The 26,639-nt window shown below is 39.8% G+C and overlaps 1 protein-coding gene across 4 annotated transcripts in view; it reads right to left on the bottom strand.

The window, feature by feature from the left end:
• LOC126342701 (citramalyl-CoA lyase, mitochondrial-like) overlaps nt 1–26,639 on the bottom strand; it is a 178,632-nt gene that overhangs the window by 124,049 nt on the left and 27,944 nt on the right. For all 4 annotated transcript variants that reach the window (XR_007565155.1, XM_050001878.1, XM_050001879.1 and 1 more), the window contains exon 2: nt 25,991–26,078. Coding sequence is in view for 3 of the 4 variants with exons in the window: in XM_050001878.1 (XP_049857835.1) it covers nt 25,991–26,078 (88 nt within the window). In the remaining variant the exon portion in view is untranslated. The remainder of the gene's footprint in view (nt 1–25,990; nt 26,079–26,639) is intronic.

Below are 26,639 nucleotides of genomic sequence, written 5' to 3'. Positions count from 1 at the left end.
CAGCATGACCGTGGGTGGGCTACAGCAATTATTTTGATTACACGTTTTTGAGCAATAAATACTTTTCTACTCAACGATGAATTACCTCTGAATATGATGCCCTACGAAAGCAGTGAATGAAAGTAGGCAAAGTAAGCTAATTTACTGAGATTCTTATCACCAAAATTTGCAATAACCCTAATAGCATACGTAGCTGAACTCAGACGTTTCAGCAGACCATCAAAGTGTTGCTTCCAGTTTAACCTCTCATCAATGGACACACCTAAAAATTTTGAAAATTCTACCTTAGCTACAGACTTCTGTTCAAAGCCTATAGTTATTACTGGAGTTGTGCCATTTACTGTACGGAACTGTATATAATGTGTTTTATCAAAATTTAAAGAGAGTCCGTTTGCTGAGAACCACTTAATAACTTTGTGAAAAACATAATTTACAATTACATCACTTAGTTCTTGGTTTTTGGATGTTATTACTATACTTGTATCATCAGCAAAAAGAACTAACTTTTGCATCTTCATCAATGTGGAATGGTAAGTCATTAATGTATATCAAGAACAATAAAGGACCTAAGACCGAACCCTGTGGGAGCCCGTACTTGATAGCGCCCCCCCCCCCCCCCCCCCCAGTTTGAGGAATCAGCTTTTGTTTTAACATTACATGAACCACTTATTTCAACTTTCTGCATTCTTCCAGTTAAGTATGAATTAAACCATTTGTGCACTTCCCCCCTCAAACCATAATGATTTAGCTTATCTAAAAGAATTCCATGATTTACACAATCAAAGGCCTTTAAGAGATCACAAAAAATACCAATGGATGATGTCCGGTTATTCAGAGCATTTAATATTTGATCAGTGAAAGTGTATATAGCATTTTCTGTTGAAAAGCCTTTCTGAAAACCAAACTGACATTTTGTTAGTACTTTATTTTTACAAATATGGAAGGCTACTCTTGAATACATTACTTTCTCAAAAAATTTTGATAGAGCTGTCAGAAGAGAAATTTGGCAGTAGTTGTTGACATCCAATGTATCCCCCTTTTTATGCAATGGTTTTACAATGGCATATTTCAGTCTATCGGGGAAAACACCCTGCTCCAAAGAGCTATTACATATGTGGCTGAGAATCCTACTTATCTGTGGGGAACAAGCTTTAAGTACCTTGCTGGAAATGCCATGAATTCCGTAAGAGCTTTTACTTTTCAGTGAGTTTATTATTTTACTGATTTCAGAGGGAGAGGTTGGTGGAATTACAGTCGTTTCAAACTGCACAAGTATGGCCTACTGCACAAGTATGGCCTCTTCTATTAGTAGCCTTGCCTCTTCTAGTGAAGATCTAGATCCTATTTTTGCCACAACATTTAAAAAATGATTATTGAAAATATTTTCAATTTCTGATTGTTTGTTAGTACACTTGTCATTCAGTTTTATGGCACTAAAGTCTTCCTATGCTCTTGGTTGCCCTGTTTCCCTTTCAATAAAATTCCAAATTGCTTTAATTTTATTATCAGAGTTACTGATCTCAGACATGATACACATGCTTCTGGGCTTTTTAATAACTTCTCTTAGTACCGCACAATAGTTTTTATAAAATTGAACAATTTCGGGGTCAGTTCTCCCTCTTGCTGTTAGATACAGTTCTCTTTTACGTTTGCAAGATATTCTTATTCCTTTAGTTAGCCAAGGTTTTTTATATGTTTTCTTGGAATTATGTTTAACTATTTTCTTGGGAAAACAATTTTCAAATACCCTTAAAAATGTATCATGAAATAAGTTATATTTCAAGTTTGCTTCGGGTTCCTTATACACTTCATCCCAGTCTAGCTGCTGTAGGCTTTCCCTAAAGTTTGCAACATTTATATTGTTAATTGAACGCACTACTTTGAAAGTCTGATTTGATATACTGCATGGAGCTATGTCATGTACTGTAACTAACTGTGCACCATGATCTGAAAGACCATTCTCAACAGGATAAGCATTTATGTCCTTAAACTTATCTTGGTCTTTAAAAAAGTTATCTATCAATGTACTGCTGTTCTTTGCTATCCGAGTAGGAAAATCAATGATAGAGCTTAAATTGAAAGATCTGAGTAATACTACAAGGTCATTCTTCCTATTACACTCTTTCAGGGAATCAACCATAATAGTGTACATAGCGAGCTTTGTACTTCACCAGTTGTGAGGCTACCGTGTACTATGACAGGAAAGCTTGTACAACAATGAATACCCATTTAACACATGGTCTATGAACTGCAAGTATACTCTTAGTTTGTTTTCTGTATATTTATTTACATCTCTGCAACCATAGCTCGTTGCTAGTCAACAACGCTTAGTGCAGGGACTGCAAGCATAGCGTGCAGCTAGGCCACTGCTTGATGTTCACAGATAATGCTGCACCTCCTTTGGAATGAGTACAGATTATTAACTACAAATCACATGTGGGAGTATATGTATTGTTATGGCAGTGTTAGGAACTATACAAGCTCGAACAGTGCCCTAAATGAAGTTAACAAACTGACAAATCAGATCGCCATTTTCTCGGACAAGAACATACCTTGTGACTCCACACAATTACCACAAAATATACCTTTGAATATGAGTGGGTGCAAATAAGCAAAGAAAATGTTTCCACGTTTCACTATTTTTGACATCGGAGATTATTCTGATGGTTAAAAAAGATCCAGGCTATTTCTGCATAAAATCCTGGAAGTGAAAAAGCAAAGTAGTTTTCAATCTGACTTCAGACCCATAAATTTAAAATGGTCAAGTACATTGGTTGTTTGATGAAATTCTGATACTAAAACAGTGGTTAACACATATTGTACATCAGTAACAGTATCTATTATATTTCATTGTAATTAAAGAGAATTTGCCTCTGTAAATCTTATGAAATGTTGTTTCTCCATGACATTCCATATCTTTTACATGACACTTCTGACATGAAAAAAATATATTTCTCATATTTAGTAAAAAATCTTTAACACACAAAAAAGGAATCGTATAAGACCATTGCCACAATCACCACCACAGCATTAAACAACACCAATCAGATTCACATTTGCTCTCTGTTTGTTGACTTTGGGGAACAATTCATTGCTAGCCTTTTTTATTCATTTTCTTTTATTTAATAAAGCCCTAAATAATGTACAGTAAAATCTGAACTACTAAATCTCCCCTGATCAAGTGCATAGATTCGCTTTTCCCTTATATCCAGGATCTGTGGATGTACTATATTTCATTACACTATGTAAGAAGAAATTATTCAGATAGTGAAGGGAGACGAAAATTTAATAGTAATGGGTGACTGGAATTCGAGTGTAGGAAAACGGAGAGAAGGAAACATAGTAGGTGAATATGGATTGGGGCTAAGAAATGAAAGAGGAAGCCGCCTAGTAGAATTTTGCACAGAGCACAACTTGATCATAGCTAACACTTGGTTTAAGAATCATGAAAGAAGGTTGTATACGTGGAAGAACCCTGGAGACACTAAAAGGTATCAGATAGATTATATAATGGTAAGACAGAGATTTAGGAACCAGGTTTTAAGTTGTAAGACATTTCCAGGGGCAGATGTGGACTCTGACCACAATCTATTGGTTATGACCTGTAGATTAAAACTGAAGAAACTGCAAAAATGTGAGAAATTAAGGAGATGGGACCTGGATAAACTGAAAGAACCAGAGGTTGTACAGAGTTTCAGAGAGAGCATAAGGGAACAATTGACAGGAATGGGGGAAAGAAATACAGTAGAAGAAGAATGGGTAGCTCTGAGGGATGTAGTAGTGAAGGCAGCAGAGGATAAAGTAGGTAAAAAGACAAGGGCTGCTAGAAATCCTTGGGTAACAGAAGAAATATTGAATTTAATTGATGAAAGGAGAAAATATAAAAATGCAGTAAATGAAGCAGGCAAAAAGGAATACAAACGTCTCAAAAATGAGATCGACAGGAAGTGCAAAATGGCTAAAGAGGGATGGCTAGAGGACAAATGTAAGGATGTAGAAGCTTATCTCACTAGGGGTAAGATAGATACTGCCTACAGGAAAATTAGAGAGACCTTTGGAGAGAAGAGAACCACGTGTATGAATATCAAGAGCTCAGATGGCAGCCCAGTTCTAAGCAAAGAAGGGAAGGCAGAAAGGTGGAAGGAGTATATAGAAGGCTTATACAAGGGCGATGTACTTGAGGACAATATTATGGAAATAGAAGAGGATGTAGATGAAGACGAAATGGGAGATACGATACTGCGTGAAGAGTTTGACAGAGCACTGAAAGACCTGAGTCGAAACAAGGCCCCCGGAGTAGACAACATTCCATTAGAACTACTGACGGCCTTGGGAGAGCCAGTCATGACAAAACTCTACCAGCTGGTGAGCAAGATGTATGAGACAGGCGAAATACCCTCAGACTTCAAGAAGAATATAATAATTCCAATCCCAAAGAAAGCAGGTGCTGACAGATGTGAAAATTACCGAACTATCAGTTTAATAAGCCACGGCTGCAAAATACTAACGCGAATTCTTTACAGACGAATGGAAAAACTGGTAGATGCAGACCTCGGGGAGGATCAGTTTGGATTCCGTCGAAATGTTGGAACGCGTGAGGCAATACTGACCTTACGACTTATCTTAGAAAAAAGATTAAGAAAAGGCAAATCTACGTTTCTAGCATTTGTAGACTTAGAGAAAGCTTTTGACAATGTTGACTGGAATACTCTTTTTCAAATTCTAAAGGTGGCAGGGGTAAAATACAGGGAGCGAAAGGCTATTTATAATTTGTACAGAAACCAGATGGCAGTAATAAGAGTCGAGGGGCATGAAAGGGAAGCAGTGGTTGGGAAAGGAGTGAGACAGGGTTGTAGCCTCTCCCCGATGTTATTCAATCTGTATATTGAGCAAGCAGTAAAGGAAACAAAAGAAAAATTTGGAGTAGGTATTAAAATTCATGGAGACGAAGTAAAAACTTTGAGGTTCGCCGATGACATTGTAATTCTGTCAGAGACGGCAAAGGACTTGGAAGAGCAGTTGAACGGAATGGACAGTGTCTTGAAAGGAGGATATAAGATGAACATTAACAAAAGCAAAACGAGGATAATGGAATGTAGTCAAATTAAATCGGGTGATGCTGAGGGAATTAGATTAGGAAATGAGACACTTAAAGTAGTAAAGGAGTTTTGCTATTTAGGAAGTAAAATAACTGATGATGGTCGAAGTAGAGAGGATATAAAATGTAGACTGGCAATGGCAAGGAAAGCGTTTCTGAAGAAGAGAAATTTGTTAACATCGAATATAGATTTATGTATCAGGAAGTCGTTTCTGAAAGTATTTGTTTGGAGTGTAGCCATGTATGGAAGTGAAACATGGACGATAACTAGTTTGGACAATAAGAGAATAGAAGCTTTCGAAATGTGGTGCTACAGAAGAATACTGAAGATAAGGTGGATAGATCACGTAACTAATGAGGAGGTATTGAATAGGATTGGGGAGAAGAGAAGTTTGTGGCACAACTTGATTAGAAGAAGGGATCGGTTGGTAGGACATGTTTTGAGGCATCAAGGGATCACAAATTTAGCATTGGAGGGCAGCGTGGAGGGTAAAAATCGTAGAGGGAGACCGAGAGATGAGTACACTAAGCAGATTCAGAAGGATGTAGGTTGCAGTAGGTACTGGGAGATGAAGCAGCTTGCACAGGATAGAGTAGCATGGAGAGCTGCATCAAACCAGTCTCAGGACTGAAGACAACAACAACAACAACATGTAAGAAGTTTTTATAAGTTTCTATTTTTGTTTGTATCAAATGCCAAGGAAAGATTGACTTATAATAAACATATACCAGTTTTAAAAAAGGACTAAGTCTTGTTTTTTGGAAAATACTTTTAATTTATCCACCAGTGCAATGTTGCATGCAAGAAATTACATTGAATAATGCAATTAAACAATGGGTTAATATAACTTAGGACTTGTTCTACATTGAAAGTAGTTGCTCCATGTTCAAAGTAATGAGAAATCAGCTTTGATCATGACAGTATTGTGAAAAATATCAATATGTATTCTAAAAACACTTGTTTTGTTTTTCTATTCGCCAGTTTTATGTCAGGTTACAGGTCTTTATGTGTGTTGTTACTAAGCATCTGCTCATTATATTGCCATGGTTATGTCCTTTTGAATTCTCAATTCATGAATAGAATGAGCGTACATCCAAGTTTCACTTGAACACGTTTAGATGAGGGTGGAAAATATGCAACTGAATCCAATGTTGTGACAGGTCTGGAGAAGATGTTTAACCAATTGTTGTTAATTCTCTGCACTATGATTTAAAAAAAAAAAAAACCATTTTTGGCATCTATAAAACTTTTCTACACTTTTCTTCAAAGAGATGATAATTTTCAGATATTTGAAACATTCAGATATTGGGTTGATTTATGAGTCCTGTTCTGAACTGAAAAAAGTCATGGGATCCCTCCTAATATCATGTAAAACCTCCTTTTGCCTGCCATAGTGCAGCAGGTCAATGTGACATGTACTCAACAAGTCACTGGAAGACCTCTGTAGAAATATTGAGCCATGCTGCCTCCATAGCTGTTCATAATTGTTGTTGGTGTAGGATTTTGTGCATCAACTGACCTCTCAATTATGCACCATGAATGTTCAATAGGATTCATGATGGGCAATATGGATGACCACAAACCATTCACTTGAGCTGTCCAAAATGTTCTGACATGGTGCATGTGAGCCATAAAAATTCCATCGTTGTTTGGTAACAGGAAGTCCGTTTATGGCTGAAAATTGTCTATGACCAATCGAACACAAGCTTTTCCATTCAATTATAGGTTCAGTTGGACTAGAGGACCCAGTCTATTCTGTTTAAACACATCCTGCACCTAGGAAGTCACCGCCAGCTTCCACAGTGCCTTGTTGACAACTTGGGTCCATGGCTTCGTGGGAATCTGTGCCACACTTGAACCTTACCATCAGCTCTTACCAACTGAAACCAGGACTCATCTGTCCAGACAAGAGTTTTCCAGTCATCTAGGATCCAAATAATATGGTCATGAGCCCACGAGAGACATTGCAAGTGATGTCCTGCTGTTACAAAGACACTTGTGTGTGTCCCTTACTGTCACAGATCATTAATGCCAAATTTTGCCATACTGTCCAAATTGATACATTCATCATGCATCCCACATTCATTTCTGTGGTTATTTCATGCAGTTTTGCATGCCTGTCAGCTCTACAACTCTATGCAAATGCCACTGCCTTTTGTTGATAAGTGAAGGCCATCAGCCACTGTGTTGTTGGTGGTGAGAGGTAATGCCTGAATGTCCCACATGTCTAGCACAAACTACCATTCCGCGTTCAAAGTCTGTTAATTCCCACCATGCAGTCGTAATCATATGGAAACCTTTTCACATGAATTACCCGAGTAAAAATCACAGCACCGCCAATGCAATGCCCTTTTATACCTTGTGTACATGACACTACTGCCATCTGTTTATGTGCACATGTGTATGATTTTTGTGACCTAACATAGTTGTATATGAAGACATGGAAAGATGAACCCCTGAGGCACTTACTCCATGTTAGCCACTCAACAGTTTTATAGTGCCAGTTAGTATCCAAAGAGAAGAGAAGGCACAGACTTTATTCAAATTTCAAATAGTTACCACCTTTCCTTAAAAAATAATGTGATTTATAAATGTCAGTTTTCTTTTTTTAGTTTAGGACCAATAGAAATGGAAAACTAGCAAAGGACTTATTTAAGTAAAAAAACTAAAGGAAATCTCAGTATAGAAGTTCAAAAAATTCCAGAACTTTGTTCACAAATTTTTTCTACACTTACCTTTTACTTATTGTGCTTAGTCTCCTTCAAAATACTCCCCTCCCCCAAATGACACACCTATCCCAATACTGTTTCCACTTCCAGAAGCAGTCCTGCAAGTCTTTTGCTGGGTCACGTAAAGTGCCATTTGCAAATTCTCTTTTATCTTGTCTATCGTTGCAAATCTTCATCCTTTCAACGTCTCCATGTCATAACCATAGACCCATGTCCAATCACCAGTTATGATTCTCTTAAGGAGCATCTCATTCTCATTTGCACGATCCAAAAGCTCTTCACAGATTGTGAGGAGGTGTGTCTAGTCTTGACTCATGAGCCATGGGACCAGCTTGGTGGCAACACGATGCATTCCAATATGCTGTGTCAATTTCATGACATGATCCAACTGAAATGTTGTACATTCTTCTGCAATCTCTCAGACACTCAGTCTTCGACTGGCATGCATGATTTTATTGACATTCCTACCATGAGCTTCATCAGTAGACGTCGAAGGGCATCCTGGAGGAGGGTCATCTTTAACTGCTGTCAGGCCATTTTTAAAGCATGTGAATCATTCATAACACCGATCACAGCTTAAGTATTCAGCACTAAAAGCTCCCTGCATCATTTGGTGCATCTCTGTAAAGGTTTTCTTGAGTTTCATGCAAAATTTAATGCGGACACATTGCTCCTCTAACTCTGCCATTTCGAAATTCACAAACTGTCCACCTGTCTGCAACTCAACATGTCATTTTATGTTGAATAGCAAAATATCCTTTTCATAATTGTTGATATTCCAACCTGGACTTTCCACTGTTTGAAAAATGAAGACATTTTCATAGTATCTGTTTACCTATAAACAGCTTTCAACAATGCAAAAGAATGCATGGTGTTCGACATTCTCAATAAACTAGGTGTAAGCTACAGGGAAAGATGAGTAATACACAACATGTAAAACTAAGAGGCAAAAATAATAATGGAAGATCAAAAACAAGGTGCTTGGATTAGGAACTGTAGAAGGCGGGAGTGCTGTCTGTTGCAAATCATTCTTAAGTGTTGTTTGAGTCTTTAGAATCCCCACCATGTCAGATTAAAGGAGAACGTTGAAGCAGTTCAGAGTCATACTGTTAGATTTGTTTCAATAGGTCTAATCAAGATGTGAGTATTAGGGAGATGCTTTGTGAACTCAAATGAGAACCCTTGCAGGCAAGACTATATTTTTTCATGAAATGCTATTGAGAAAAATTTGGAGATTCAGTATTTGAAGCTGCCCACAGAATGATTCTAATGTTGCCAATGTAAATTTTGTGTAAGGATCATGAAAATAAATTAAGAAAAATTGTGGCTCGTATGGAAGAATATATACAATCACTTTTCCCTCACTTTATTTGCAAATGGTATGGGAAGGGAAATGACTAATAATGGTACATGACACCTTCAACCAAGCTTATTCTGTGGCTTGTGGAGTTTGTATGTAGATGTAGGTGGTAACAAATCACTGTATAATTGAGGCACAGGGTGGTCACATGGCACGTAAACAAGGGTGAAAACAATATGATAGTTTGTAAAAGGGGGGAGGGGAGGTGCTAGACCCGCAGTCTGAACTACACTCCTGGAAATGGAAAAAAGAACACGTTGACACCGGTGTGTCAGACCCACCATACTTGCTCCGGACACTGCGAGAGGGCTGTACAAGCAATGATCACACGCACAGCACAGCGGACACACCAGGAACCGCGGTGTTGGCCGTCGAATGGCGCTAGCTGCACAGCATTTGTGCACCGCTTCCGTCAGTGTCAGCCAGTTTGCCGTGGCATACGGAGCTGCATCGCAGTCTTTAACACTGGTAGCATGCCGCGACAGTGTGGACGTGAACCGTATGTGCAGTTGACGGACTTTGAGCGAGGGCGTATAGTGGGCATGCGGCAGGCCGGGTGGACATACCGCCGAATTGCTCAACACGTGGGGCGTGAGGTCTCCACAGTACATCGATGTTGTCGCCAGTGGTCGGCGGAAGGTGCACGTGCCCGTCGACCTGGGACCGGACCGCAGCAACGCACGGATGCACGCCAAGACCGTAGGATCCTACGCAGTGCCGTAGGGGACCGCACCGCCACTTCCCAGCAAATTAGGGACACTGTTGCTCCTGGGGTATCGGCGAGGACCATTCACAACCGTCTCCATGAAGCTGGGCTATGGTCCCGCACACCGTTAGGCTGTCTTCCGCTCACGCCCCAACATCGTGCAGCCCGCCTCCAGTGGTGTCGCGACAGGCGTGAATGGAGGGACGAATGGAGACGTGTCGTCTTCAGTGATGAGAGTCGCTTCTGCCTTGGTGCCAATGATGGTCGTATGCGTGTTTGGCGCCGTGCAGGTGAGCGCCACAATCAGGACTGCATACGACCGAGGCACACAGGGCCAACACCCGGCATCATGGTGTGGGGAGCGATCTCCTACACTCGCCGTACACCTCGTCGAGGGGACACTGAATAGTGCACGGTACATCCAAACTGTCATCGAACCCATCGTCCTACCATTCCTAGACCGGCAAGGGAACTTGCTGTTCCAACAGGACAATGCACATCCGCATGTATCCCGTGCCACCCAACGTGCTCTAGAAGGTGTAAGTCAACTACCCTGGCCAGCAAGATCTCCGGATCTGTCCCCCATTGAGCATGTTTGGGACTGGATGAAGCGTCGTCTCACGCGGTCTGCACGTCCAGCACGAACCCTGGTCCAACTGAGGCGCCAGGTGGAAATGGCATGGCAAGCCGTTCCACAGGACTACATCCAGCATCTCTACGATCATCTCCATGGGAGAATAGCAGCCTGCATTGCTGTGAAAGGTGGATATACACTGTACTAGTGCCGACATTGTGCATGCTCTGTTGCCTGTGTCTGTGTCTGTGTGCCTGTGGTTCTGTCAGTGTGATCATGTGATGTATCTGACCCCAGGAATGTGTCAATAAAGTTTCCCCTTCCTGGGACAATGAATTCACGGTGTTCTTATTTCAATTTCCAGGAGTGTATTTTTAATATTTTGAAAGACAAATGGTGGCTTGTATATAGCCATAAGAAAGTTCCACCACTGTTAAAAATTTTGTCCCTTTACTAATGTACTCTATAAAACAGAATAACACATTATTTTAACTACTTTTTATTGAAACCAGTGAATACTTAGCAACACAAATACAGGAGCAAATTCCTTATAATTTAATACAGAAAACAAAGTAAAGATTCTCTTCTCATAAGATTTTCTACTAATATTGATATAAAAAATAAACTGTACATAGGTTAGTTCAAAATTCTGATACAACTATTTATCTGTAAAAGCAAATTGTAAATTTCTTTTCTCGTAGCTCAAAAAGTTAATTCTTCTATCCTCAAAACCAGGGTTTTTCACTCCTTTTCTGTGGATACTGGGAAGGCACAAGCTTTAAAACAGTCCTCACCAGTAGTACTTCTCAGCCATATCTTCACTCCATACAGCATGCTAAAGGAATGCTCTACAGGACAAGCTGTTTATTGTATTTTTGGCAGAATATAAGCAGTCTCTTTACTGATGGGTAAGACAGTTTTCACAAGTAGATCATGGAACTTGGTTTGTTTCCAAACATTCCTTATTTGTCTAGACATCATACCATAATCTGGCTTCTGGTTCCAAGTTCTCAATTTGATATAGCTTTTGCAAATTTTTATGTCTCTTATGAAATATTCTTTCTTCTCCTCTTTCACTAAATGTGGGTGAGGAATTCCATCTTTGAGAGGTATATCTTTATCTTCATCAGATCTTGTGATGAGTGACACGATTATACAGGGTGATTCAGCTCCCCCCACTGTTGTCATTTTGAGTTCCCACAATGTTATAGCTGGCTCTCAAAAACCATGCACAACATTTTCACATTCTCTCAATTGTTACACACCAATTAATTGGTCCTACAGAAAAAATGAACGGGACCTTATTGTAGGAAATTTAATGTAGTTACATTTTTTACTGAAAGAAATTGTCATCATGTGGGTGGTACTGGAATGTAAAATTACCTCTGAAGCTAGGTCCAGTCAGAAAATTTTTGCATGTTAAGAAATTATCACATGGGGTGCTCCATGCTTCAAAATTATATCCTCCACAAGGAGTCTTGCAATCTTTGGGGCTTCAGCAGTCGGCACAGTTTTGGTGACAGTATAGCTGATCAGTTAATCAGTGCACACTATTATTTATCAATTCCCATTTGTTGCCTTTTGGAACCTCCCCAAAAGATTGATTCCCATTCAGAAGGATGGTGCTACTGCCAGCAGAACTGGTACTAGATGCTCTGAAGGAAATTGTGCCATGTACTTCCATCACAGTCACTCCTCACAGTACATAGTGTCTATTGGACTGGTAGAAACCTGGCTGGTGATATCTGCACCTAATTCTTTCTAAAGTCATCATGACTTCCAGATGATCAAACGTAGGAGCTCTATGGAGATACTTCAAAATAGCCGGCCACAGATGAGTGGGAACCATTTCGGCACCATTGTATCATACTTCCTCTTATGCAGTGTTAAATATACTAATCAGAATTCTCCTTTCATTGTTTCCCCATTCTTCGGGACTTTTATGGTTTTCAGCAGTGTTACATTTTCCCTTTGAACAGCAGCAATATCATTTAATGCAGGTGTGATTGGGATTTTAGCTTCACTGTTGTATTCTGCCACAGCATTGCTTGGAAGGCAGCTAGCATCCTTGTGATTGCATTCGTTTTTGTGCACAGCTGTGATGTCCTATTCCTGAACCCTAGTGCCCATCTCACTGATCAACCCAATGGATACTTCAGGATAGACAGCCGGCATAGAGAATGGTGCTCCATCTAAATAGTGTTTCCCAAATAAATATGGATTGAAATTATTTATGGAGAAAATAATTACAAAGCACCCTTTCTTGGTTGTTGTAGAGTAGTTCCTCTCAGACTAGGAGAGTACACTGCAAACATAAGCTACTGGATAATGTTAGGCAAGAGCAAGATGTTGCCAGGTACAAATGACTTGTTTGTGGAAGGTTGTGAAATTATTGCTTTAAAAGTGTAACTTTTGCAAAAAATGTGCAAAATATGTTAAAAGTGACACAATCTGTCTACAATGTGATAAAAGATTTCATTTTCGTTGTGGAAAGGTTGACCCTTCAGAATATTTGCAAAATAATGTGTACAAATATCATAAACAGTGTTTCTTCTATAGCACCATCTCAGAAAAACAATTTCAACATCTTACCCCAAAATAACTATCACAATCAGAAACTTCTGGTGCATATAATAAATTTGTCCCATGACCACAAATTTAATATAGGTTCATTTACTTCCAAAAAAAGTTCTCAATGTATCTCCGTAACACTTATGTGTTGTTCCAACCTACCGGTAACAAATCTAGCAGCCCGTCTCTAAATTGCTTCAATATCTTCCTTCAATCTGACGTGGTAAAGATCCCAAATACTAAAGCAGTACTCCAGAATAGGTCACACCAGTGTCCTACATGTGGCCTCCTTTACAGGTGAACCACTCTTTCCTAAAATTCTCTCAATAAACTGAAGTTGACCATTTGTGTTCCCTACCACAGTTCTCACATGCTCATTCCATTTCATTTCATTTCACTTTGCAACGTTTCGACCAGATATTTAAATGATTTGACTGTGTCAAGCAGTACACTAGGAATGTTGTTTGTTGTTGTGGTCTTCAATCCTGAGACCCGTTTGATGCAGCTCTCCATGCTACTCTATCCTGTGCAAGGTTCTTCATCTCCCAGTACCTACTGCAACCTACATCCTTCTGAATCTGCTTAGTGTATTCATCTCTTGGTCTCCCTCTACGATTTTTACCCTCCACGCTGACCTCCAATACTAAATTGGTGATCCATTGATGCCTCAGAACATGTCCTACCAACCGATCCCTTCTTTGAGCAAGTTGTGCCACAAACTTCTATTCTCCCCAATCCTATTCAGTACTTCCTCATTAGTTATGTGATCTACTCATCTAATCTTCAGCATTCTTCTGTAACACCACATTTCGAAAGCTTCTATTCTCTTATTGTCCAAACTATTTATCGTCCTGTTTCACTTCCATACACGGCTACACTCCATACATATACTTTCAGAAATGTCTTCCTGACACTTAAATCTATACTCGATGTTAACAAATTTCTCTTCTTCAGAAACGCTTTCCTTGCCATTTCCTGTCTACATTTTATATCCTGTCTACTTCGACCATCATCAGTTATTTTGCTCCCCAAGTAGCAAAACTCCTTTACTACTTTAAGTGTCTCATTTCCTATTCTAATTCCCTCAGCATCACCCGATTTAATTCTACTACATTTCATTATCCTCGTTTTACTTTTGTTGATGTTCATCTTATATACTCCTCTCAGGACACTGTCCATTCCACTCAACTGCTCTTCCAAGTCCTTTGCTGTATCTGACAGAATTACAATGACATCAGCGAACCTCAGAGTTTTTGTTTCTTCTCCATGGATTTTAATACCTACTCCGAATTTTTCTTTTGTTTCCTTCACTGCTTGCTCAATATACGGATTGAATAACATCGGGGAGAGGCTACAACCCTGTCTCACTCCCTTCCCAACCACTGCTTCCCTTTCATGTCCCTCGACTCTTATAACTGACATCAGGTTTCTGTACAAATTGTAAATAGCCTTTCGCTCCCTGTATTTTACCCCTGCCACCTTTAGAATTTGAAAGAGAGTATTCCAGTCAACATTGTCAAAAGCTTTCTCTAAGTCTACAAACGTTAGAAACGTAGGTTTGCCCTTCCTTAATCTAGCTTCTAAGATAAGTCATAGGGTCAGTATTGCCTCACGTGTTCCAACATTTCTACGGAAGCCAAACTGATCTTCCCCGAGGTCGGCTTCTACTAGTTTTTCCATTTATCTGAAAAGAACTCGCGTTAGTATTTTGCAGCTGTGACTTATTAAACTGATAGTTCGGTAATTTTCAGATCTGTCAACACCTGCTTTCTTTGGGATTGGAATTATTATATTCTTCCTGAAGTCTGAGGGTATTTTGCCTGTCTCATACATCTTGCTCACCAGCTGGTAGAGTTTTGGCATGACTGGCTCTCCCAAGACCGTTAGTAGTTCTAATGGAATGTTGTCTACTCTGGGGGCCTTGTTTTGACTCAGGTCTTTCAGTGCTCTGTCAAACTCTTCACGCAGTATCGTATCTCCCATTTCATCTTCATCTACATCCTCTTCCATTTCCATAATATTGTCCTCAAGTACATCGCACTTGTAAAGGCCCTCTATATACTCCTTCCACCTTTCTGCTCTACATACTTACATTTGTCCTCTAGCCATCCCTGCTTAGCCATTTTGCACTTCCTGTCGATCTCATTTTTGAGAGGTTGTATTCCTTTTTGCCTGCTTCATTTACCGCAATTTTATATTTTCTCCTTTCATCAATTAAATTCAATATTTCTTCTGTCACCCATGGATTTCTACATGCCCTCGTCTTTTTACTTACTTGTTCCTCTGCTGCCTTCACTAATTCATCCCTCAAAGCTACCCATTCTTCTTCTACTGTATTTCTTTCCCCCATTCCTGTCAATTGCTCCCTTATGCTCCCCTTGAAACTCCGTACAACCTCTGGTTTAGTCAGTTTATCCAGGTCCCATCTCCTTAAATTCCCACCTTTTTGCAGTTTCTTCAGTTTTAATCTACAGGTCATAACCAACAGATTGTGGTCAGAGTCCACATCTGCCCCTTGAAATGTCTTACAATTTAAAACCTGGTTCCTAAATCTCTGTCTTACCATTATATAATCTATCTGATACCTTTTAGTATCTCCAGGGTTCTTCCATGTATACATCCTTCTTTCATGATTCTTAAACCAAGTGTTAGCTATGATTAAGTTGTGCTCTGTGCAAAATTCTACCACGCGGCTTCCTCTTTCATTTCTTAGCCCCAATCCATATCCACCTACTACGTTTCCTTCTCTCCCTTTTCCTACATTAGAATTCCAGTCACCCATGACTGTTAAATTTTGTGGAGACGGTTTGGCCACAGCACGGGGGATGTTTCCAGAATGAAATTCTCACTCTGTAGCAGTTGGACTGATATGAAACTTCCTGGCAGATTAAATCTGTGTTGATGGGTTGTGAGTGGTGCTTGAGTAGCTCAAATGGTAGAGCACTTGCCTGTGAAAGACAAAGGTCCCGAATTCGAGTCTCGGTCCAGCACACAGTTTTAATCTGCCAGGAAGTTTCAACTGCAGATTACTGCCCACCCTGTCCACCAAATCATTTACGTATGCTGAGAACAGCAGCAGCCCTATCACACTTCCCTGGAGCATACCTGATGATACACTTCTCTCTGATGAACACTTGCTGTTGATGACAACATACTGGGTTCTATTAATTAAGAACTCTTAGAGCCATTCAGATATCTGTGAACTTGTTCCATACGCTTGTACCTTCATTAACAGCCTACAATGAGGCACCACGTCAGATACTTCCTGGAAATCTAGAAATATGGAATCTGTCTTTGTGCTGGGTGAGAGATTAATGACAAATGCAGGCTAGGTAAGGTGTCAGTGCAACAGAGTACTCTTTGAAATTGAACTGGGATTCCAAACGGGCCTGGTGATTTATTTGTTTTCAAATTTTTCAATTGTTTCTCTACACCAGGCATGTTTATAACTATGTTATCCACAGTAGTCTGTCCAATGGTCAAATGGAAATGCCGTGTGGCTAGGGCCTCCCATCTGGCAGATAGTTCGCCTGGTGGAAGTCTTTTGACTTCAGTGACTTACGTGTCGATGGAGATGAAATGATGATGATAAGGACAACGCAACACCCAGTCTCTGAGTGGTGAAAATCTCCGATCCAGCCAGGAACCGAACCTGGGCCATTAGGTATGACATTCTGTCGTGCTGACCACTCAGCTACCAGGGGCGGAAAATGGTCAAATAACGGTATGTTTGTACAATTCTCATGTGTGAACGATCTCTTAAACATGAAATTTAGAACATTGACTCTTGTTTTGCTATCTACAACTCTCACACCCGAGTTGTCGGAAAGGGACTGAATGGAAGTCTTAGACCCATGAAGCAATTTTACATAAGACCAGAATGTCCTCAGGCACTCAGCCAGATCGTTTCCTAGGGTGTGATGATGGTAGTTGTTTTATGCTTCATGCATAGATCTTTTCACAGACACATGAATCTTTACTAATCTTCAGTTGCTGTCATTTGTGCATTACCTTTTGAACCAAGAACGCAACAGCCTCTGCTTCCTCAGCATCCTCTGAATTTCATTATTAAACTATGGTGGGTCTTTTCCATCATTTACTCACTTACTAGGCATGTAACTCTCCAGACCACAACTTACAATCTACTTAAAATTTGTCCATAATTCCTCTACATCCCTCTTGCTGGAACTAATTGATGCCAATTATTGTCTAAGTGAAATGCTAATAACTGCTTATGCACTCTGTTTAGTATAAAACATTCTACTAGCCTTCCTGACTGATTTATTAACTTTTGTAATCATAGTTGCTATAATGACATCATGGTCACTAATCTTCGTTTCTGTACTGACACTGTCGATAAGATCCAACCTATTTATAGCTATAACGTCTAAGATATTTCCATTTTGTGTGGGCTGCCGTGCTAGCTGTTCAAGACAGTTTTCATAAAATGTGTTCGAAAGTATTTCGCATGACTGTCTGTCTGTACCACTCCCACAATGAATCCCACTCTATACTCGGTAGGTTAAAGTCGCCTCCAACTAGTATTGCTTGATCTAGGTATTTACTCGCTATTGACTGTAGACTTCCTTTGTATGACTCTAGAACTGTCACAGTAGAATCAAGTGGCTGGAAGAAACATCCAACAATTTACCTGTTATATGTGACCAGATAACTTCACTTTCACACTCAACTTCGACCCGAATACAGACAATATTTTTGTCAATTGCAATGAACACTCCCCCTCCTATGGCCTCTACTCTGTGTTTCTTATATATGTTCCATGACTCACAAAATGTCTCCGAGTTTTCCACTTCAGGTTTCAGCCAGCTCTCAGTCCCAAGAATAATTTGAGCACAATAACTTTTCTGGAGGGCAGTAAATTCGGGAACTTTATTATTAATACTTCAACAGTTCTGATAAACTGATGACAGTCAAAGGGTCTTTATTCTTAATGCCGCAGAACCCGTGCAATAAGCATCACTGTTGCTGACTTGAGCCACAACTTTCAGACGACTGCCCCCTGCACACTTGATAGCTGCAGGCAAGGCCACCTCCACATCTCATATGAGGCCTCACAGCAGGCAAACCGAGTGCACATTGACTTTCTTTCCAGCCTTAAATGCTATCTGCCTAAGGGGCTCCATAATGCACCTAACACTGGAGCTCCCATTAATTAGTAAACCCCTCCTCCTGTGTATGCCTGCTCAGACTGTGCTGAAAGAGCAGTCACCTGTCCACTCACAGGGTGAATGGGTAAGGTCAGGTGGCCAGTCACCAGATTGGCCCTCTGCCCTGGGTGACTTGAACGCATTACCACCCACCACTCGCCCTGTCATGGTGGCCAATCCACTGCATTGCATGCACTAGGAAGTGCCTAAGAAGCAGAACTCATGGGCAAAACAAACGACACCTGAGGTGTCCCATTTGATGCACCAGATTCTCTACCACTGCTACAACCTGAGGCAGCAGCCTGAAGGTGACTGACCATAGCCAAAAGCACATTCAGCTGTTTGCGAACTGTAGACAATTCCCCACAAATGGTGGTACTGCCATCTTTGTAAAGGACCAGATTTAAGTCCATGAGGTAGGACTAAATAAACATGTTGCTCTATCAGGAGATAAGGACTTTGAGCTTTCAGTGATTAAACTGCCTGAACTAAACTACATAAGTGAAAACGTATATGGTGTACAAAGTAGTATCATTCCCATCTTTGTGACCAAATCAGAAGTTCTGCTGAATAGTTTCAGTTAATTAAATATGAAAATAATGCTTTGTGGTGATTTTAATATTGATTTTTTAAAAAACAATAATGCCACTCAGGCTTTGATAAACTTGAGGAAATCAGTCTATATGATCCCCACGATACACTCTCCAACAGGGTCAAGAGCACACTGAATCAATAATTGGCCAAATTTTCATAACTGATACTAGTTCCACATTCACTGATGAAGTACTGAGCATGGGATACGGTGACCATGATGCTCTGCTACTGAGCACTGATATGGGAAACAGTAAAATCAGCCCCAAAAAAGCAATTCAAAGAAGAATCTTTTATGAAGACAATATTAGGATTTTAAATTTCCTATTAGCCAAGGAAAACTAGGGAACTGTTGATAGGATGTTCTTAAGTTTTCATAATACTTTCCTTTAGTATTATAATACAGCATTTCCTCTTGAAATAAAAATTTCAAGCAACAAAAATTGAAAGTCATGAGTAACAAAAAGAAATCAAAATTTTTAGTGAGAGGAACAGATTTCTACAATATTGCTGCAAAAAATACAAAATCACTCAAGATTTTTCTGAGTATTGTAAAGCCTACAAAAAACCTATCTTGGAGTTGCTGGACAGACAAAACTTTTACGGAATGACAATTTCATGGGTATCTCATCAGACAAAATGAAAGCCATGTGGAAAATTATTAAAAAAGAAACTTGTAGTTCCCTGTCACTTAAAGATTCTAAGATCACAGATCCACAAACAGCTGCAAACGAATTCAGTGTATATGTCAACTCACTAACCAAAGATCTCATTCAAGTTAACTGCAAGGTACCATTCTCAGGTTCCACTAGTACATCAAACACCACTAATATTTCAGTGTTTGTTTACGAAACAAACCCTGATGAAATTATGAACATAATAAAACAGTTAAGTAATAAAACCTCTGGTGGCTATAATGAAGTGCCTAACTTCAACCACAAAGTGTATGTACTTATATGGATATGGTGTCTGTTCTTTTGGACATGTCTGAAAGAACAGAAACCATTGATGACCTGCAACCAACTAGAACGAAATTAGAATTATATTAATACCTTCAGCTACTAATGGACATTGATATATATCAACAGGGACAGGTGAAAATGTGTGCCCCAACCAGGACACGATCCCGAGATCTCCTGTTTACATGGCATACACTCTATCCATCTGAGCCACTGAGGGGACAAAGGATAGCGCGACTGCAGGGACTATCTCGTGCACACCTCCTGCCACACCCACATTCTCACCTTGTATGTCCACACACTACATTTGTCGTGTCCCACCACAACACACTCATTACTCGTGGAAGACATTCTTACCAAGTCCCATAAGAGTTCGGGGAATATGTGTGCATCCGCACACAAGAAGAAGGTCATGGCCGGTGCTGCTAGAACTACATACTTATATGGATATGGTGTCTGTTCTTTTGGACATGTCTAAAGGGGAAATCACCAGACTGAAGGAAAATATCCATGATGTAGCTGCTGATTCTGGTGAGGGATGTGTTCTGGGGCAGAAACGACATAGCCTGCCTGTTTGCATGACATGCACAGTGACTTTTCATTGTGTACAGAGTGCCTAGTCCCTTGAAATAGTTCCATTCCAAAGCTGTTGACAATGCTGGGAAATAAGCATGATATACTCTACACTACAGAAACATCCAGCAAAGTCTCAGTTTGGGGATGAAACTTGTTAAGATCACTCATAGCACCTGCTCCAAGCAGCATTGTTGACGTAAACCCAAAGGGCTCTCATGATGTGTGACTTTGAAAAAGATTTTTACAAATTAATGAACAATTACATTTTTTGAAAAACAATGGCAAATGTTAGAGAATACCTAGAAATTCATTTAATTTATTGGTGTGAAGTTTTGGCACCAGAGATTACACTGCCACGGCAAATTGCAAGTGGGTCACTGTCTTCTATAAAGAATTGTTATTGTGGAGGTGACTAATGCTTCAGTACAGTTCACGAAGCCTTCCCATATCAGTATGTGTGTTCTGGGCTTTCTGGACTTCCCCATACTCCACATCTACAGATTCTGTTATGAGATTCTGAAGCCAAACATCACCAATCCCATGTTACTTTAATATGGATACAGACAGTTTCACCTACTTGTTGAAAGGCTGTGATCCATATGAAGTAATTAGGTACAATCAAGAAGATATAAATATTTGGAAGTTAATCCTTATGGAAAAACACCACAAAACAAGAGAGTTACCAATCTGATGAAAACAAGGTAAATGGTTTGCATAGTGTGGAGTTTACCAGAGACTGAAACTGTATGCATAACACATGGATGTAGGTGCCATCCTGAGGTGAGGAAAGGGTATGCATCATGCAGCCTCAAAGGTTCTCATGATTGAGGATTACAAGAGATGCCTGCTCGAAGACATTGGCTCCATGCTCATATGGTGTAGCAGATAGTCATTTGGTCGCAAGGCCATGAGGTACATACTGCCCTGCAGCTTAAAGTCAGGCGCTGGATGACAAATGATTCATCTGTGGGATGGTATCAGCACCCTCCCATACTCACACTATTCACTGAGTGCTTCAGTGTTTGGTTGTGTATTTATTTAAGTAAATAAATAGTAATTGTTTGTTAGGAATAGTTCAATGAACAGCTTGCATAGTTGTGTGTTTGGTTAAGTGTGAATGGCTGCGCAGTACGTGTGTGTGGAAATTGTGTACGCACTATGTGTGCAAGTAAAAATTGTATATATTTATGTGTATGCATGGTTCTTCACCCACTGCTGCCGCTGCTGCTGCTGCTAGTCCTTGTTTCCCATAAATACAGAAAACTTTACAGGCACTGATCAATGATTAAAATGTAAATACTGTACACATAATGATCAGAAAGAAAATGATTAAAATGTAAATATTATATCAAACTATACCAAGTGTATACAAAAATTGACACAAACAAAATGGGAAACATAGTACTAAAGTTTTTATTCTCTCTACTAGTTTTAGTATAAAGTAATATACCTGATAGTGTTAGTAATGTACATATGTCATTATATTAAAAAAATTAATGTAACTTTGTAAATTATTGTAAATAAACCAATTTATATAAATCTTCAGAAATAAAATATTTATTGCACAATACATTTGTAAATAAAACTAAAAAAATATTGTTTTTAAACAACAAAAATTACTGTAAAATGCTGTACTGCTAAAGATATTGTTAATAACAATAAACTATTAGCTGATTTGTTATATCACTGTTATTTATAAATCATTTCACTACAGAACTATTATTAATAATAATAAAGCTGAACTAGTTATAAATGACGATATGGGGGAGCTCAGACCTTATTGGTCCAGGAGAGCGGGGAAAGCAATGTGCTCCCATTGACTGATAGATTGGAGGGCATTCCTGCCAATTTTATATCACACAGTGCCACACAACCAGTATCAAGCTATGTCATGAACTTGAATATAACTAGTTTACTTGACTAAGGTGTGTGGGTAGGACAGGGTTTCCCCTGATGACCTTGATCAACTGCCAGTGATTCCCCAGATTGAGAGGGGGGGGGGGGGGGGGCGTGACCTTGAATGTAACTAGCACAAGTGTGTGACCTGACACCAGAAGTCAGTGCCACAGACGTTGAGATAATATTCTCTCGGTCAGAACCAGCATTGAATAATATACTAGAATTAGTTATAGGATTGTCTTATCACTGGAAGTGCAGTTTACCTATCCTCTTTTATCCCTGGTCTTGAACCCACCTTTGACAAATACTCATTGCACTTAGTTTCCCTGAATTCAACAGCTAGGGGGGTGGCTGGTACCTCCGTATGGTGATGGGGAATGACTACAGCATGTTGGGGAGCAACCTCATCCAGGGTACGGCAAAGGGTTTCATCTCATAGATTGACTACAATCATTTATGGTTAATTGGCATGAACAGAGTTGTAGTTATGGTTGACATTTGGAGGTGTAGTAGTCACTGAAAACTACTCTTCTTTGTCTGCAGTAGCATACAGCATGTCCACATAGGAAAGACACTGGCGTGTTGTCCTCTTTCCTCCAAATGTCAGTTGTTCTGTGGGGGATACACTTGGCAGAGGAATTAGTTGTACCTGTGTTGGTCAGGAGTTGGTTTGTAATTTTACAGCAGCAGCATAAGTTCAAATTGGCCAAGTCCATTCTTCCTGGCATGTTCAACTGATGGCAGATTTTGGTACTATGGATCAATAAACCTCTTCTTCACCATTCGTTATTACCTCCTGATAGATAGGGTTGACATTCATGGCTTCTACCTCTCACTTATTCAGTCCAACAGTTCTGACTGCCATTAAATGCTATATATCTTCTCTTAGCCTGCTGCTGAGAAACATGAGGTCATACCTCTTCATCTGACTCTTTCTCTGTTGCATCTCTTTGATACAATGGTACCACTTGAATTCCTCTGTCATTGTGAAACCCTTTAGCTGAAGAACTTGGTACCTGTTTTCTGCAACTCCTTTCATCAAATGTGAGACTGTCAGCTTCTGTCATACTTGGATTCAAAATGTGGCACAGGACCTAAATAGTCTGTATGCAGGACTGTGTCATTTTCCTATGATGCTGGGCCCTGCTCTTCAATTGGTCTTTCACTTAGTGCACTTGCAGCTGATTTTCTCCAGTTCAGCCTGAAACTTATCCCACCTATTGAACTTCTCTTTGTTGTTATTGAATCAGTGCTAAGCTGTAGCATCCAGGTAAAAGTACACATTTACCAAATCCATCATGTCACCCCCACCTGTTTTATCTGGCTTCTTGGTCAAATCCTTTCAGCTATTTCATTGGGACCTGAACAGCATCTCTGGAAAACACTGATGGATGTCTGATGTGCAACTGGCTTACTGCTGTTTTGGAATCTGCAGGTTTCCTAAACATACAGACTGTGGAGAAATGTACTGCTTGTATTCTGTTTTCCATTTCATGGAGACAATGACTTTTACATTGCCTAATTGGAGCCATAGTGATGTAGATGTTTGTAAGTAACTGGCGCCTTCACCAAACAGTGTCGCATCATAACTAGAATCAAGTCAAAATCAGAAAGCAGGGCCATCAAGTACAACACTGAGCACTAAAAGTATGGTTACTATGTAGACCAAACTACAGCCAGAAAAGAACTGAACTCCCAGACAGAGAGTGCTGCTGTTTATACAAGCAACAAATATTCCAAAATATACATACATAAGATATTCCAAGGATCTTCCATAAATGATAAATACTAAATAATCACTGGTGGTTGTGTTTGAACTGATAATCTGCTGCACACCAGATGAATGTTGACCCCCCCCCCCCCCCCCCCCCTGCTCTCTCTCTCTCTCTCTCTCTCTCTCTCTCTCTCTCTCTCTCTCTCTCTCTCTCTCTCTCTCTCTCTCTCTCTCCATAGCATAATACTGTCCACCATCAGGCTACATACTCAACAATTTGCACTGAAAAGTGTGCTCCAAAACATTACTTCCTGCGCCATCATTGGTGTCTCTGTCACCAGATCTGCACCAGATTGCCGCCTATCCTGCTTTGCAGAGCATGCAAGCCTCGAACCCCTACATTCTATGATGAGGCATGGGCATTCTACACCTTGGCACTGACTAATGGTTTCACTGTCCTTCAGTACAGCAGTAGCATATGCACTACTAACCAGTTTTGCCATCTCTTTCTCATAAGTCCACTCATTTCAGTAGATTTCACAATTTGCAGCCTGTAACATTGCCACAATAATACCCTATTCATCTCTGCTCCACTTACGTACTTTCCTTAGCATCTCAAATGCTCGAAACTCCACCAGGCAGCAACCAGTCTAATGGAGGGCAGATGTTACAATGTTTTGGCTGATCACTGTAAGATCTTTACAGTTACTGTTTAGCATGGAGAGCCCCTCCCATCAAGAACTGTTGTACTAGGTACATCTATCCAGGGCAGAGTTGACTATTCCTTTAAATTTGACCACAGTTCTACATGTTCCTTCCCTTAGGTAAGTGTTTTGAGTTCCTGTTTGAGATATGCCTCTTTTCTAACTTACCGAATATATAAATCTTCCTACTTGTTTAGCTGCCCTCTATATTCTAAAATATTGCTGCTACAACTGTCTCATGGTGGACATTCTCAAAGAGGATGGGTCTGTTTATTTCTACTAGGTGTAATATTTTCATTCTGAGTAGGGGTATCTCCACTGTGGACTCCTCTAAGTATTACGAACATTTCTTACATTGAAATTTTTTTCTGACATTATAATACTGAGAAATTTTAGAAATATAGCACAACAATTCTACCAAACAGGCAATGCTTGTCTCCCACAGGCAGCTTAATAGCTTTTTACCAAATTTATATTTATCACAGGGAAATAGATATTAATATGCTGTGAGAATAGATCTTTTCACAATAAATATTGCTGCTTGTCAGGAAACTAATAGGAGCTGTAAATCCTTATTCTTGTGCCTTTGTCCTGCATTGGTACAGGGTCAGCATAGTTAGGAACAGATTTGGCTTGATTAATTTAAGAGGTGGCCAGATGCTCTTCCTGTAACCAACCCGATAATCCCCAGAGTGTCATGTGTGTACCCTAATTGTCAGGGTGCAGTGTTAGTCATGAGGAATTGAGCGAATATTTTCTAAATGTTTGTGAATAATGAGACGGAAGCAGTACTTGGGTATCAGTCCATTATTCATCTAGTGGGATGTGGGAAATTGCCTAAAAACCACGTCCATGCTGTTCAGCACGCCAACCCTTGTCAATCTGCCAGGCGGATTTGATACGGGCCAGTGCACCTCTTCATCCCAGAAGTGGTGCTTTAAGACACAGAACCATTCAGGCAGGTAGGAATTTTCAGTTCTTGACTCTAGATAATCAGATAATTTGTACAAGAAGTATGTATTTATTTTCTTTTGAATTTACATGGATTCTCAATTTCTTGCTTTATATCAAATGGGAGCTTGTTAAAGATCTTTAAATCAAAATAAAAGAACTCTATTAGGTTAGGTACAAGGAGGCATGATGACAATGGAAACTATTTTTCTTTTATTGTGGTTGTGCAAATCATAATTCAGCTGAAACTTATTTTTATTATTTCCTACAAATGCCAACAAGGGGTAGATATATTAGGCTGTGAGTGCAAGATTGCTAGAGCTTTTAAGATGCTTTTGCAGTTATCTACTACATTCAAAACTTATAATCCATAAACAAGTTACACTTACGCTATGAAAATCTGTATGCAAATAAAGCCTGCAATGTTTCAAGACCCTCTGACAGTGGGCTTCTATGAAACTGCTGCTCCACATGATCCTGCAAATAAGCAATTTGCAAATAACTAATCCATCAAATACACTTATGGAAAACCTTGTCTATAAAAAAAATTATGCATACATAACAATTAATGCAGGAGGATATGGGACACCTTCTTTCAATTGTCACATAATCTAATTACATACCACTATCATTCAAGTCTTTTATTGTTAAATAAAACTGCAAAAAGTTATAAACTCACAACTTTTCATTGAGCAGCTACTGCTAAATAATTCTTACAGACAAATTATGATCACAGTATGCAAAACAGAGTAGAGAGAAATAGTCGACAGTGTGAAGACTTACAATGAAACGAACACCCTTAGCTGCTTACAGGCATTGACATACGTCAACGGGGACAGATGAAAATGTGTGCCCCGACCGGGACTCGAACACAGGATCTCCTACTTACATGGCAGACACTCTATCCATCCGCACCACCGAGGACACAGAAGATAGTACAATTGCAGGGATTTATCTCTGGCACACCTCCCGCGAAAACCCACATTCTCAACGTATTGTCCCGCACTACATTCGTAGTGCCCCCACTCATTATACTCA

This window comes from Schistocerca gregaria, chromosome 1 (assembly GCF_023897955.1).
Source record: "Schistocerca gregaria isolate iqSchGreg1 chromosome 1, iqSchGreg1.2, whole genome shotgun sequence".
Lineage (NCBI taxonomy): Eukaryota > Metazoa > Arthropoda > Insecta > Orthoptera > Acrididae > Schistocerca > Schistocerca gregaria.
Note: the sequence above shows the minus strand (reverse complement) of the source record. Positions and strands in the feature narration are given on the sequence as shown.